Source organism: Euphorbia lathyris, chromosome 2 (genome assembly GCF_963576675.1).
Source record: "Euphorbia lathyris chromosome 2, ddEupLath1.1, whole genome shotgun sequence".
Classification (NCBI taxonomy): Eukaryota; Viridiplantae; Streptophyta; class Magnoliopsida; order Malpighiales; family Euphorbiaceae; genus Euphorbia; species Euphorbia lathyris.
Genome location: NC_088911.1, coordinates 14,662,545 through 14,678,535, shown reverse-complemented (window position 1 = coordinate 14,678,535; position 15,991 = coordinate 14,662,545). Strand labels below are relative to the sequence as shown.

General features: G+C 35.0%; 1 protein-coding gene across 1 annotated transcript; it reads right to left on the bottom strand.

The window, feature by feature from the left end:
• Positions 1-13,801: 13,801 nt before the first annotated feature.
• On the bottom strand, positions 13,802-15,402 carry LOC136216683 (uncharacterized). Its single transcript, XM_066003227.1, has 2 exons — positions 15,399-15,402; positions 13,802-14,795 (listed from the first exon to the last, which is right to left on the bottom strand). Exons 1-2 carry the CDS (start codon positions 15,400-15,402, stop codon positions 14,320-14,322), a joined length of 480 nt encoding a protein of 159 aa, XP_065859299.1. The 3' UTR covers positions 13,802-14,319.
• Between the last annotated feature and the right edge of the window lie 589 nt (positions 15,403-15,991).

Here is a 15,991-nt window from a genome sequence, read left to right as displayed (position 1 = left end):
TTAGTCAGTTGCTGAAGTGGTTATTAATTCACTGATTTGTAGGAAGTGGTTATTCAACAGTTATTCTGTAACTGTTCCTACTGTATTTAAACTCAGTATCAAATCAATAATATGAACGCTTTTCACAACAAATTGAGTTGTTATCAAATCATCTCATTCATTCTCTTTTATTAACTCTAAAATTCCAACAAATTGGTATCAGAGCTCTCTTCTTGAGGGACTTGTGAATTTGTTATTATTTCTTTTTATGTTCTTCTTTTATGGATTCGTCAGAAACTCCATTTATTGCATTAGCACCACCTGTTTTCAACGGTGAAGGCTATCATATTTGGGCAGCAAGGATGGAAGCATATCTAGAGGCTAATGATCTCTGGGAAGATGTTGAAGAGGACTACGAAGTTCCTCCATTGCTCGAGAATCCAACTATGGCACAGAAAAAAATCACAAGGAGAAGAAATCAAGAAAGTCGAAGGCCAGAGCTACGTTATTTGCTGCAGTCTCATCTGGTATCTTTATCAGAATCATGATAATGAAATCAGCTTTTGAAGTCTGGAATTTCTTAAAGAAGGAATTTGAAGGAGATGAGAAGATCAATGGAATGAAGGCTCTTAACTTGATTAGAGAATTTGAATTTCAAAAGATGAAGGATTCAGAAACTGTCAAAGAGTATTCAGACAAATTGCTTAGCATTGCTAACAAAGTAAGATTACTCGGTACTGAATTTCCTGATTCTAGATTAGTTCAAAATCTTTTTGTGACTGTTCCTGAAAGGTTTGAGGCAACCATTTCTTCTCTGGAAAACACTAAGGATCTGTCAAAAATTAGTTTGGCAGAGTTGTTGAATGCTTTGTAGGCACAAAAGCAGATGAGACTTTTGAGGTCTGAGAATTTTATTGAAGGTGCATTATTTGCAAAGGGTCAATCCAGTCAGGGAGAAAAAGGGAAGAAGTACAAGAAGAATAAGAAGGAAGTTTCAGATTCTTCTAACACAAGTGGAAGAACTAAATCTGACTTCCCTCTTTGTCATCATTGTGGGAAGAAAGGTCATCCACCTTTTAAATGTTGGAGAAGACCAGATCAACAATGTGAGAAGTGCCAAAAGATGGGACATCATCAAAAGATTTGCAAAAGCAACACTCAACAAAATTCAGAAACCCATGAGAAAAATGTTGCTCAAGTTGCTGATCAAGAAGAAGAGGATTATCTTTTTTGTAGCTTCATGTTTTGCTGCTGGAAATTCAAGTGATAATTGGCTTGTAGATAGTGGATGTACGAACCATATGACTTATGATCATGCTTTTTTCAAAGAGCTGGATACATCAGCAGTTTCCAAAGTCAAAATTGGAAATGGAGAATACATTCCAGTGAAGGGAAAAGGTACAGTGGCTATTAAGAGCACTTCAGGTACAAAAATAATCAAAGATGTATTATTTGTGCCTAACATAAGTCAGAATTTGTTGAGTGTTGGCCAACTTCTTGAGAAGTGTTTCAAAGTTTTATTTGAAATAAATCACTGCATCATAAAGGATTTAGTGGACAAAGATGTGTTCAAAGTGAAGATGAAAGGCAAGATCTTTGCATTGAATCCATTGAAGGAGGAGCAAATAGTGTTTACTGAAACACAAATTAATTCAGAAGTCTCTGAAAAGATGATCTCATCAGGTTTGAGTTCAAAAAAATTGAAAGAGGCTGAGGAGACAAATCCTACTGGTACTACTGCCTTTGCTTTAGCTGAAGAAGAAAATGCTAGGGATCGAAAAGAAGATGAAGAAAGGGACCTTGATGATTTTAATGGTTTCTTTGAAACTCAAACTTAGTTTGGTGATTATGATGAGATTGATGAGCATGAGGAGAAATTACTTGAGACATTTTTGTCCAAAGACACAGGTTCACAGCGCACACTTGTAGACCTTATTATTAAAAAAAATCAAACAGAAGGACACAAATGTTTCTTTAAAAGCACCTCCTTTGCCTAAACTGGATGAATCGATCATAGAATTGTATAAAGGGCTTAGGGAGTTCTTGAGCAAGTACACAGTTGGAAAAATGTCCAAAGCATTTAAGCATATCCCTGTAATGCAATTGTGGGAGGATGTCTTATACCTTACAAAACCTGAGAATTGGTCACCAAATGCAAAGCAACTAGAATTTTTTCTTCCAATTTGAGTGAAAAGAAGGCAGAACGTTTCTATAGGCTTGTATTGCTCCCTCGAATCAGAGATGATATTAAGCAGACATATTCACCAAGCCATTGCCAAAGAGCAAGTTTGAGTTCCTTAGAGAAAATCTTGGAGTTTGCAGCAACCAAAGCAAGGAGGGGTGTTGAATTTATGCTTTAGTAACTGCTACATTATTTTTGTATTATGTTTAGCATATCTTCTTCTGTAAGTTTGATTTAGTCAGTTGCTGAAGTGATTATTAATTCACTGATTTGTAGGAAGTGGTTATTCAACAGCTATTCTGTAACTGTTCCTGCTGTATTTAAACTCAGTATCAGATCAATAATATGAACGCTTTTCACAACAAATTGAGTTGTTATCAAATCATCTCATTCATTCTCTTTTATTAAGTCTGAAATTCCAACAGAGACAAATGATGCCTGGGTTATTATTGATCTTCCTAGAGGTAAGAGACCAATTACACCTTGTTGGACTTTTCAAATTAAATAGAAACCCAATGGTGAAGCGGAAAGGTTCAAAGTGAGGCTTGTAGCGAAGGCTACAATCAAATACATGTATTAGACTTCCTTGAGTATTTTAGTCCAATGGCTAGAATAGTAACACTTATATTATTCTTTATTGTTGGAACTATGATGAATTGGCATAAATGATGCCCATGTCCACGGCACCGCGGATGAAGATTTATACTTATTACCCCTAAAAAGTTACGATAAAACAGGAAAAGAGAAGATGTGAAAATTAGTTAAGTCATTATACGACTTGAAACAAGCTGGGAGACAATGACGCAATGAGTTATCCTCAAAACTTGTTGATTTTGGGTTTCAAAGATAAGAAAATGATCACTATTTGTTCTTGAAATATGAAGCAAATGATTTTCTAGGAATTCTTATATATGTAGATGATATCCTAATTGGAAGTACTTGTATCTTAAAAGTTCAAGATGTCGAAGATTATCTACATAGCCTTTTCCGAGGATATAGGCCCTATAAAATACTTCCTAGGTATTGAATTAGCTAGATCTTCTACAGGCATATTGTTATCTCAATGCAAGTATATAACAAATATGATGGTTGATGTTGAGCTTCAAGATACTACTCCATTTTCCAGCCCATCACCATCTGGTGTTATACATGTTAAAATTAATAAACTTAATTTTATTATTAAAAAAAAAAAACAATCACGTGAATGGTTTGAAAATGGGAACAAATCTTAGTCAAAGTTATCTTTTTCTTTTGGTAAACAATCAAAGTTATCTCAATAATTAATGAAGTATGGTAGCCAATGACTACACATTAATATGTGTTGTTCCTTTTTGTATGGATAAAAAAACTCTATATATTAGATATAGAGTTGTGTGGTTTATTGTGAAGTGAGTGATATATAAAAAGAAGAGAAGAGTGCAAAAATAAAGGTGTGAGGGTCTATATTGTGTGTAATCCGAAAATGTTGTAATGTTTTGATAAATATCAATTTGAGTTCCTTTCTATTATTAAATCTCCTCTTTATCTCCAACAAAGTGGTATCAGAGCCACGTTACGAGAGTCAATCTTCCGCCAAACAGACCCTATAAAAAATGTCAGACGGTCTCAAACTTCCTTATCAATACCCTCAGCTCACCAAAACCAATTATTCAAGTTGGTGTATTCGAATGAAGGCGTTACTCGAATGTCAAGATGTCTGGGATATTGTCGAAAAAGGCTACGTAGTCCCAGGCAATGAGGCAGCATTGACACAGGCAGAAAAAGATACTCTGCAGAAAAATCGCAAAGGCGATCAAAAGGCGCTTACTCTCATCCATCAAGGTTTGGATGAATTAATGTTCGAGAAAGTAGCCGAAGCTACCACCGCTAAACAAGCGTGGGAAATCCTACGAGTTTCTCTTCAAGGGGAGGAGAAAGTTAAAAAGGTTCGTTTGCAGATGCTGAGAGGAGAATTTGAGATGATGAGGATGAAAGACACGGAGGCCATTAGTGATTACTCATCCCGAGTAAAATCTTTCGTAAATCAGATGCGGCAGTATGGAGAAAAAATTGAAGAGTCCAGAATTGTTGAAAAAATTCTGCGATCACTACTACCAAAATTTGATTACGTAGTGGTGGCTATGGAGGAGTCTAGAGACATCAGTGAAATGTCATTTGATGAAGTTGTAGGGTCATTACAAGCACGCGAGGAGCGGTTTGAGAAACGAAGAGAAGATTCCGCAGAACAAGTCTTAGCAACGAAGGCTGTGTTTAAAAATGGCGAAAGTAGTCAGTCCGGCAGAGGACGCGGAAGAGGTCGAGGAGGAAATGGTAGAGGACGAGGACGTGGCAGAAGTCAAGGAAGAAATGAAAACGGCAACAACAACAATGACAGAAGCACTCAATTCACCAGAGGGAGAGGAAGAGGCCGAGGATGCGGTCAAGGAAGAGGAAACTGGAGGCCGAATGAAGGACGCGACAAGTCCAACATTCAATGTTATAATTGCTCTAAGTACGGTCACTACGCGGTGGAATGTTGGAGTCCGCCTAAAGAGGTAGAGGAGACTGCCAATAATATTCAAGATGAGGAAGTAACTGGCACAGTGTTACTTACCTACGAAGGTGAAGAAAATCGCGAAAATAATATATGGTATCTTGACAATGCGGCAAGTAACCATATGTGTGGTGACAAGAAGATGTTCGTGGAGCTCTATGAATCCGTTCGCGGTAATGTTGTATTTGGAGATTCCTCTAAGGTTCCTCTTACAGGCAAAGGAACCATTCTTATTCGGCTCAAAAATGGCGCTCACCAGTTTATTGATAATGTTTATTATGTTCCTAGCATGAAAAGCAATATTTTGAGTTTGGGACAGTTACTAGAGAAAAATTATGAAGTTCACATGGTGGATCGGAAACTACTCCTGTTGAATGAGAAAAAGGAGTTGATTGCACGAGTACCAAGGGCGAAAAACAGAATGTTCATAATTAACATTCAGACAGACGTGGCTAAATGTTTGAAAGCTTGTGTGTAAAGTCCCCCCTGGCTTTGGCATCTACGGTATGGACATCTCAATTTTGGAGGACTGAAGCTGTTGGGACAGAAGCAGATGGTAAACGGATTGCCTCAAATTGACCATCCTCATCAACTGTGTCAAGGATGTCTTGTTGGAAAACAATTCAGAACTAGTTTTCCAAAGGAATCCATGTCAAGAGCAAAGGCGCCACTTGAGCTAGTTCATACAGACGTGTGTGGACCGATCACTCCACAGTCTCTGGGTAAAAATAAATATTTTCTACTTTTCATTGATGATTATAGTAGAAAAACTTGGGTGTATTTTTTGAAGGAAAAAACAGAAGTTTTTGAGACATTTAAAAAATTCAAAGTCCAAGTGGAGAAAGAAAGTGGTCATTTTATTAAAGCACTCAGATCAGACAGAGGCGGTGAATACATGTCCATCTCTTTCAAGCAATTTTGTGAAAAGCATGGAATCCGTCATTTCCTTTCAGTCCCTAGATCACCTCAGCAAAATGGCGTAGTAGAAAGAAAGAACAGAACGGTGCTCAACATGGTGAGGAGCATGTTAAAAAGCAAAAATTTGCCGAAGGAGTTATGGGCCGAAGCGGTAGACTGCGCTGTCTACCTGTTGAACAGATCGCCAACTGTTAGTGTTTGGGATCAAACTCCACAAGAAGCATGGAGTGGAATAAAACCCAGTATTTCTCATTTGCGTGTTTTTGGCAGTGTTGCTCATGTCCATGTACCGGATGAAGAACGCAAGAAGCTAGATGATAAAAGCAAGAAATATTTGTTTGTGGGCTATTCAGAACATTCCAAAGGGTACAAAATGTTCGATCCTCAGACTCAGAAAATCATCATCAGTAAAGATGTCACTATTGATGAAGAAGCAGTTTGGGACTGGACCGGTGAAAAAGAAAACAGCTACAGTTTTTATCCTTTCATGGATGAAGACAATGATCAAGAAGAACCAGCCATAGTCGCAGCCACAACACCAGCAACCAGTTCGACATCAGCAAGCTTATCCAGTTCGAGTTCGTCCTCGAGTGATGAAGACAGTTCAAATGAACATCCGCCCGGAAAACCAAAAAAATTCATACCTATTAAAGATCTCTATGATGTAACAAGAAATCTCGATGATGAATTAACTCTTTATTGTCATTTTGTTAATGATGAACCAACAGATCCAGAAGAAGCAATGAAGGATGAAAAATGGAGAAAAGCCATGGAAGAGGAGATTCATTCGATCGAGAAAAATAAAACATGGGAGCTGACATCACTTCCGGCCGGTCAAAAACCCATTGGAGTTAAATGGGTGTTCAAAGCAAAGAAAGATGCAAACGGTGAAATTGTCCGTTATAAAGCAAGATTGGTGGCGAAAGGGTTCAGTCAACGACCCGGAATTGACTACAATGAAGTTTTTGCCCCTGTTGCCAGAATGGAGAGTATCAGACTGGTAATTTCTGTAGCTGCTCAACACGGGTGGAGAATCCATCAAATGGATGTGAAATCCGCATTTCTCAATGGATATCTAGAAGAGGAAATTTATATCCAGCAACCACCAGGGTATGTTGTGAAAGGTCAAGAAAATAAAGTGCTAAAATTGAAAAAGGCACTTTACGGTCTCAAGCAAGCACCACGAGCCTGGAACAGTCGCATTGACAAATATTTTCAAGAAAATGGTTTTGTCAAATGCCCACATGAATATGCCTTGTATGCGAAGGTGAAAAATGGAGATATGTTACTTGTTTGTTTGTATGTGGATGATCTCATTTTTACAGGGAACAATCCTAAGATGTTTGAGGAGTTCAAGAAGACAATGGCTCGTGAGTTCGAGATGACTGACATTGGTCTAATGTCATATTATCTTGGCATTGAAGTGAAGCAGAATGACGATGGAATTTTTATTTCTCAAAGTGGTTTTGCAAAGGACATCTTAAAGAAGTTCAAGATGGAAAATTACAATTCCGTCAGCACGCCAGTCGAATGTGGAATCAAGTTGACAAAAGATGAAGGTGGAGACAGAGTCAATCCGACATTATTCCGAAGCTTGGTCGGAAGTCTCAGATATTTGACGTGTACGAGACCGTATATTCTCTATGCAGTCGGCTTAGTAAGTCGATACATGGAAGCCCCAACTGTGTCACATTGGAACGCAGCAAAAAGAATTCTCCGTTACGTGAAAGGTACAACTAATTTGGGATTACATTATTCAAAAACTGACGATTTCAAATTAGTTGGATATTGTGATAGTGATTGGGCCGGTGACAAGGATGACCGAAAAAGTACAACTGGTTTTGTATTTTTTCTGGGTGATACTGCATTTACTTGGAGTTCGAAGAAGCAGGCAATTGTGACGTTGTCAACCTGTGAAGCTGAATATGTTGCTGCAACCTCATGTGTCTGTCATGCAGTTTGGCTCCGGAAATTGCTAAAAGAATTTCAGATGAGTCAAAATGATCCAACAGAGATTTTTATCGATAACAAGTCTGCACTGACATTAGCAAAAAATCCCGTGTTTCATGATCGAAGTAAACACATTGATACGAGGTATCATTTTATTCGGGAGTGTATTGAGCAAAAAGAGGTGAAATTGAAGTACGTGAAGACTCAAGATCAAATTGCAGATATTTTCACGAAGCCGTTGAAGTACGATACGTTCAGCCATTTGAGAGCTCAACTAGGAGTCACGAAAAATTAAGTTTAAGGGGACATGTTAAAATTAATAAACTTAATTTTATTATTAAAAAAAAAAAAAACAATCACGTGAATGGTTTGAAAATGGGAACAAATCTTAGTCAAAGTTATCTTTTTCTTTTGGTAAACAATCAAAGTTATCTCAATAATTAATGAAGTATGGTAGCCAATGACTACACATTAATATGTGTTGTTCCTTTTTGTATGGATAAAAAACTCTATATATTAGATATAGAGTTGTGTGGTTTATTGTGAAGTGAGTGATATATAAAAAGAAGAGAAGAGTGCAAAAATAAAGGTGTAAGGGTCTATATTGTGTGTAATCCGAAAATGTTATAATGTTTTGATAAATATCAATTTGAGTTCCTTTCTATTATTAAATCTCATCTTTGTCTCCAACAATACATACTGCTTCAGGGGAACTATGTGACAATCCTGAATTATACATGAAAATTATGGGTAAACTGCTGTATTTGGGATTTTCAATACCTAATATGTAACACCTTGATCCAATACCATGTAGATATTATCCGCTCTGGCCTAATTCCAACACATTGGGCCTCACGGCTTTAAAACGCGTCTGCATGTATTGGATTCACATCCTACTAATAAGCTCCAATCACTCCCTCTCCATTTCCGATGTGGGATTCAGTTCATTCTTGCCCCATCGCCATCCCTTAGGGCCGCTCCTTGCTCAGGCCTTCTACCCCGTGCAGCCCAATGTGTTGAAATTGGACCAGAGCGGACAATATCTACATAGTATTGGACCAGGGTGTTACATAATATTACTTACTGCACACATAAATTAAGTCTATATATGCAGAGTCTTTTAAAGCATCATATGAATGCATTTGGTCATGTTCTCAAGTATCTCAAAAGATCCATCAACTACGGCTTACAAAATCCTGGTAATGGTAACTCAATTTTCTCTCTAAAGATTATCTTTTGTGCTTCGAATTTCTAAGCATTTTTTGTTATTCCATTATTTCTAGCTCCAAGTACACCAATCTGCAGACTGTGATATTAACTTTGAGAAGTAATCAAAGTTTTTAATTATATTTTGGTATATTAAATATTGCTTCCAAGACATTCATCTAATAAATTATTTAATTTACTTATTTATTTCCTTCACTATTTTACTATTGTTGTTAGGGTTATGGTAGGTTGTAGATATTAAACAATGTTTTTCAAATAGCTATCAAATCTAATTATAAAACAATTGAAATGAGCTATAAAAGAATGTTCACCTCTCATGCCAACTTGTAACAGAGAGGTCTTTGTTCAATTTGATGTCAATATTGCAGGAAGCGGTTTTGAATAATGTCCACTTCAAAATTGCTGCTCATGATTTACAAGAAAATTGCTTTTTGGCAACAGCAAAAAGTTTGTTGCTAAAAAAGAACTTTACCAACGAATTGTTTTGTGTTATTACCAAATATTGTTACTATAAATTTCTTATCTTTACCATTTGGAAAATTTTGGTGGGTGAGGTTTGTGGAGAAAAATAACTTTGTAACAATAGCTTCGTTGTTGTAATTGAAAGTCTTTAGAGGCTCTTGACCACTCAAATAATACTATATCAACACAATTGTTGACGTAGAATCATCTAAATGATGGAGCCAGTACCGGTGTGTAATGCCCCCTGGAGCAAGCTTTGGCAAATGGACTGTCCTCCGAAGGTTAAAAACTTCCTGTGGCGCGTTGCATGGAATATTGTTCCAATAAAGGTAACTCTCTATAATCATCACGTTGATATTGATACCAGATGTCCATTCTGTCAGAATTAGGATGAATCTCTGCTGCACATCCTTTTTAATTGCCCCTATTTAACACGAATCTGGCAATCACCAAGAATGCTTACTATTAGAAATCAACATCCTATAGACACGGCTGGCTGGTGGATCGATGTGATTCGCAATTGCAGCCAAGAAATTGCAGGTCAGTGGGCGGTCGTCTTGTGGTATATCTGGTCCTGCAGAAACCGATGGCTGTGGGATAAAAAACGAATGCCCCCTGAGCAGATGTTGAGTCGTGCTGTTGAATATTGGCATTCATGGAAAGCTGCGGCCTTATCTGAGGTTTCTCGTCCCAACGCAGCGCCCCGGAACTATACTGATCGTTGGATCAGACCAACTGCAGGGGTGAAAGTGAACTTCGACGCTGCTGTCGGTCAAGCAGGATATATTGGCGTTGGAGCGTGTATTCGGAATAGCAAGGGCCAGTTGGTGGCGTGCAGATATCGGCAATGTCCGGGGTTTTTCTCCCCAGCAGTGGCAGAAGCAATTTCATGCCGCGAGGCTCTTAGTTGGATAAAAGATAGAGGGGATTCGGAAGTTTGTGTGGAGGGGGATCCGCAGATAATAATTCAAGCGTTAAGTCTAGAAGCTGTTGGCGATAATTCTCATCTTGGTTTGGTTCTTTCTGACTGTCGTGAGTTAGTGAGTTCAATTCCTCTTAGTTCTTTCCGTTTTGTGCATAGAGAGACCAATCGGGTCGCGCATGAAATAGCTAGACTAGGCTTATCAAGTCCAGCCGTGACTGTAACCAACTTACTCCCAAGTTTGATTGTAAGCCTGTTGGCTATTGATTATTAATTTTAATCCAATTCATTTATTCATTCAAAAAAAATGATGGAGCCAGTACCGGTCCAGAAAAATTTCCTTACTTATATTGGTCACTTCAAGTTTATAGTCTATTTTATAATGGTTATTGAATTCCACTTTCTTATAATAAAGTTGTTAAGTTTTATTTATATTTTAATAAATAAAACGGTGAATTTAGACATACTTTACATATGACATGATAGCCTTGTATTTCCAAGTGATAGTAAAAAAAAAAAAAAAAAAAAACTTAATATATCAAGAGTCTCTGAACTTGTTTTAAAGGTTAATTGGCTCTCTAAATTTATAAAATGACTCGTTACTCCTGAACTTGTTTAAAATAACATATTGACTACCTGATTTTATTTAAAAGTGTCTCGTTACCCCTCAACTTGCTTAAAATAATATATTGGCCACCTGATTTTATTTAAAGTAGCATAAACTTGCTTACAGTGATTCATTATCCCTTCAACTTTGTAAAGTGATATACATTTCAATTTGACTAAATCTGTAAAAAAAAAATCAAAACTTAACAAATAAAGGTTTAATTCACGATTCTAAATCTTTAAAACATGTTAACTTTCTATTTCTTAGACCTTTAGAGCATTTTTTTAGATTCAAAGACTTGATCATATGACACTTTAATTAAGTTAAAAGATCTAATGAAACACTATATAAATTCAAGGATTTTTGGACAAGTTGAAGATAGCAGACTCTAAGGGATTCTCCTAGGTGTATGACTAGAGCCTCCCATTTAACGTGGTTTTCCGCTAAAAAAACATAGTTTAATTATGATACAATAATTTTGAGATATCAATATTTTTATAAATAATTATTACTATTTTTTATTGAAATTTAATAATAATTATTTATAGAAAATATGAATGCAACTTTCTAAAATATGATCAAAATTGATAATAATAATAGACAACAGTTTAAATTTCAGTTATGTTATAAGAGAGATTGAATTATTTGATCATATTGTCTATTGAAGAAAAAAAAAACGTCAAATGAACTGAATTACAGTGATTTAATTAGAGATTATATATATATAAAGTGGAAAAATAATAATTTCTTAGTTTTAGCTTATTATTATTAATTTTATTTGTATTGAGACTAATATATGATTATGAATTGTAATATTATATTATACTCATTTAACTATTTGACGTTTGAGCAAAAGTCGTTTAACCTACGGCTCTCAAGTTTGAGACTTATAATAAACTTTAATTTGAAGAGTATCCACCAAAATGTTTTGGTACTTGATAAATTTTGAACCGAGAGTAATCAAATTAATAATATATATAATGGGTGAAATCCAAATAAAATCTTTGTGCTTTCACATTTTGTCAAACTGGTATCTGTGAATTTTTTTTTCTAACGGGGACTGAGGTTTTCGTTTGCGACCAAAAGATAACTAAAATTTCACTTTTCTAAAAAAAGGACCTCAAAATTAAAATGAACATTGACGATCTTAAAATTGAAAAATTCAAAGACTTGCTGATATTATAAGAAATTTTAATTCTTCAACTTTTTAATTTTAAGGTCATTTATGTGTTGTTTCGTGAAGAGAGAGAATGATTGTTTAGAGAGAGAGCTCCGAAAATAATGATTTTGGAAAATATAAAATTTGTTTCTATAGTAAATGTGATTCTCAATAACTTTAATTCTTGAAATTTTTTATTTTGAGGTCGTTAACGGTAATTTTTATAGTGTCAAACTAAACGATCATCGTTTTTAGCAAAACGAAAATCTTAGTCCATGTTTGGACAAATTTTTTTTTTACAGATACCAGTTTGACAAAACGTAAAAGCACATAGATTTTTTTAATACTTTACCCTCTATATATATAAACTATTTGAATTAAATATTTCTAAAATAATATTAAATTTAGATTCGTAGAAAAAACAGAATATGAAAGTTAGGACCTCTAAAATGTTCGACCACGTCACTATTCCAGTAACTTTTTCTATTTGAATAGTGAAGAATGACTTTAATAAAACAAAAACGAAAGTTGAGGGAAAGAAAATGAAGTTTAGTGATCTTTATGAAAGGAATCCAAAGGTGAATGACCATTGTTGTAATTTATCCCATCAAATATCACTATAAATATAGATGTTCATTTGATATTTGGTATATAAGTTTGAAGTCTATTATTATTATTATTATTGTATGGGGGTGTTTTTTGTTTCTATTAAGTAAGTTTAAAGGTTTGTAATAGTTTGCTATTTCCAATAATAAAATAAACTCGACACTCTTGGATTATACCAACGAACTCCATTTTACAAAATGCACGTGGTTTAAAAGTTTACAAATAAGGAGTTGTATTTTGTGAATTTTGCAGTTAAAGGATATACGAGTTAATTTTTTAAACAAATTATACTTGTGGTTTAATGAATTTACAAAGACCTTGAATTTTGGATAATTTGTAAAGTCAGTTTTTTTAATTGTTCCAAATCTTCTTTTTTGGGGTAAGTAGTCAAGATAACAATTTTTGAAAAAATAACTGAGTTTGTAAACTGTAAAAAACACAAACCTTTGTTTATAAATTTTTAAACCACGTGGATTACCTTTACAAATCGGTCAAACAAAAAAAAATAATTTTTCTTTTTTCTATTAATTACTATAATACTTCAATGGGTGAATTTTATTTTAATTGAAGTATAATTCGAGTGTTTTTTTTCGTATTTTATAGGCTTAAGGTGATATTGAGGCCCTGATCTATTCAAAATTTTATCATTTAACCCCTGACATATTATTCGGTCACATTTAGCCCCTGAACTATCCCAATTGGTGAACTTTCACCCAATTTAGATTGAGACTTGACAAAACCGTTATCCCCCCATATGTAATAATATTTTGACATATGAGCTTGACACATCACACGTCTTGAAGTTTATTTGCCACATAAATCCTCTTATGTGAATATAATTGATTATATTAAAAAATAAAAATAAATCTCTAAACTAAAATTTATCAAATTTAAGTGTCAAAATATCGTCACGTGCTAATAGAATAACAATTACGTTAAGTCTCTATTTAAATTGGGTGAAATTGCACTAATTGGAATAGATCAGAGACCAAATGTGACCAAATAATAGATTAAGGACCAAATAACAAAATTTTGGATAGGTCGAGGGCCAAATTGTGGTTTAAGCCTATTTTATACTATTGAACCCCAAATTAATTTATAATTAAAATATAGGAAAAAGTACAAAAATAAACCTCGTTGTTACATCTATTTTCGAACAACACCTATGTGGTTTAGAAGTTTGCAAAATGGTATGTCGAGGTTCATTCCGTTAGCAAACATATACCAAATTGACTAACGATGTTAAAAGTTAAATAGAAAAGAGTTAATTTGATCCTTATATTTATTTATTTTATAAATTAAGTCCCATTATTATCTAATTATCACAAACAAACCCAAAAATAAAAAATAAAAATCATATATATCCTCTTCTCCATCTTTCTTTAATTTTTTATTTTTTTTTCTCTCTTTTCTCTCACTACTCTATGTTAATTTAGCTCTACTCTATGTTAATTTAGCTCTAAAATCAATGGAATCTTGGCCTTTGGCTCTTTTGCAACTAATAGAAACGGAAACTTGACCGGTTTTAGTTGAAGAAAATACGAATTTGGAACAGAATATCGATCTGCTTCTGAATCGAATAAGAATTTGATCAATTAAAAAGAGGGGAAAGATGGGTGGGAAAGAGAATGTGTCTATTTCTTGTTCCAATTTCAGATAGCGACTGGCTTCATCTTGAACCGTCTTAGTTCCTATGTAGAAGAAGCAATATTTTGGATGAACAAGCAATTAATGGCGGCTTCTGCGGTAACGAATAGACATAATTACTACCAGGTCATGCTACTTTCTTCCCTAATTGTTGTTTTTGCTTGTTAAATTCCTTGCATGATGAAGCTTTCTGCTTCGGATTCGGTGTCGATCCAGTTGAATTGCTTCTGCATAGAAGAGGTAAAGAGCAAATTAAGCTTTTCTTGATATCACAATTGAGACTACTGCTTCTTTTAAACCACCAGAAAGACTTGCTTTGAATCTTTTCTTCCAACTCTGGATTCAAAATTGATTCGTCTTCTTCTCTCTTGTTGGAATTATAAGGAATAGGAGGGAGCGAAACGTTTCGCGGATGTGTTTGATTTGCAGCAGCGGGAAGAATGATGCCGTCGGCGAAAAGCTCGTCTGCTGAAGAAGATTGATGGTCTAAGCTGCTGCATATGCTGAATTCGAAATCAGAATTTGATTCCAGGAGATCGACATCTCTTCGAACCTCATCGTCTTGTTGAACCTCATTGTATATGTAGTAACAATTTAGGCTCTCTATGAAATGTAATTCATGGCCGCCACATAATGTGGAGCTTCATTATTTGTTTGATTTTGTTTAACCCAAATATTGTTTATAGTCATTATCATGTTTACTACAAAGTCCCGTAATGATTCAATTGATTTTAGAGAGAAAAATTAACAAAGAGTGGAGAGAAAAGAGAGAGAAGAAAATGGAAAAGAGTGTGTATTTGATTTTTTTTTTTATTTTGGGGTTTGTTTGTGATAATTAGATAACAAGGGGAGTTAATTTATAAAATAAATAAATATAAGGACCAAATTAACTCTTTTCCCTTTGACTTTTAACACCGTTAGTCAATTTGGTATGTGTTTGCTAATGGAATGAACCTCGATATATCATTTTGCAAACTTTTAAACCACATAAGTGTTGTTCGAAAACAAATGTAATCACAATGTTTATTTTTATATTTTTCCCTAAAATATATTTTGAGTCCATTTCTTTTTGTTCATTTCAGCCTTTACTTCGTGTCTTTCAAAGGAAAATTTATAGAATATTCTTGGAATATATACTCTCTTAGTTATAAAAAAAAACTATATATTTCTATTATATCTTAAATAACTCTAACAACAATCATTTACCCATTTATTCTTAAGGAGCACCATACTTCAGAATTATTTTTAATTTAAGTCAGAATTTAATTGATGCGGGGCATCTCCTTCTGAGATCGGGTCCGTACGAAAGAAGTCGGAGGAAGAACCAAGCACGAGCAACAAGCGAGTAAGGAGGCCAAAACAGTGTCACACAGCAGCTCAGGCACGCTCCGCGTAAAGCTTGGTTTGATTCGGACCAAGTGCGACGGTAAGCATATTGCTTATATATGTGTATGAATGTATTGTGCCTTGTGACTTGTTGAGTGTGAGATGTGGTTGAATCTGATGTGAATGATGTGGATAATGTTTGAGTGTTTATGATACGTCATGATTGATAAGAAAGTGTTATGATTGAGTATGTTGCAGTGTTATGCGTAAATACGGCATGTTAAGCCTTGTGCACATACTGGAACTGAATAATGGTTGGATTATAAATGAATATGAGCTTGCTTAGATGGATATGTGAAATGGTCCAAGTTGAGAGTGCTATCCGAATATTGTGAGCCGGAAGCACATGTGTTGAGATATATGAGTACGTGAGTGAGTGTAACTCCTCCGTAGCACAGATGATTGTATTCCGA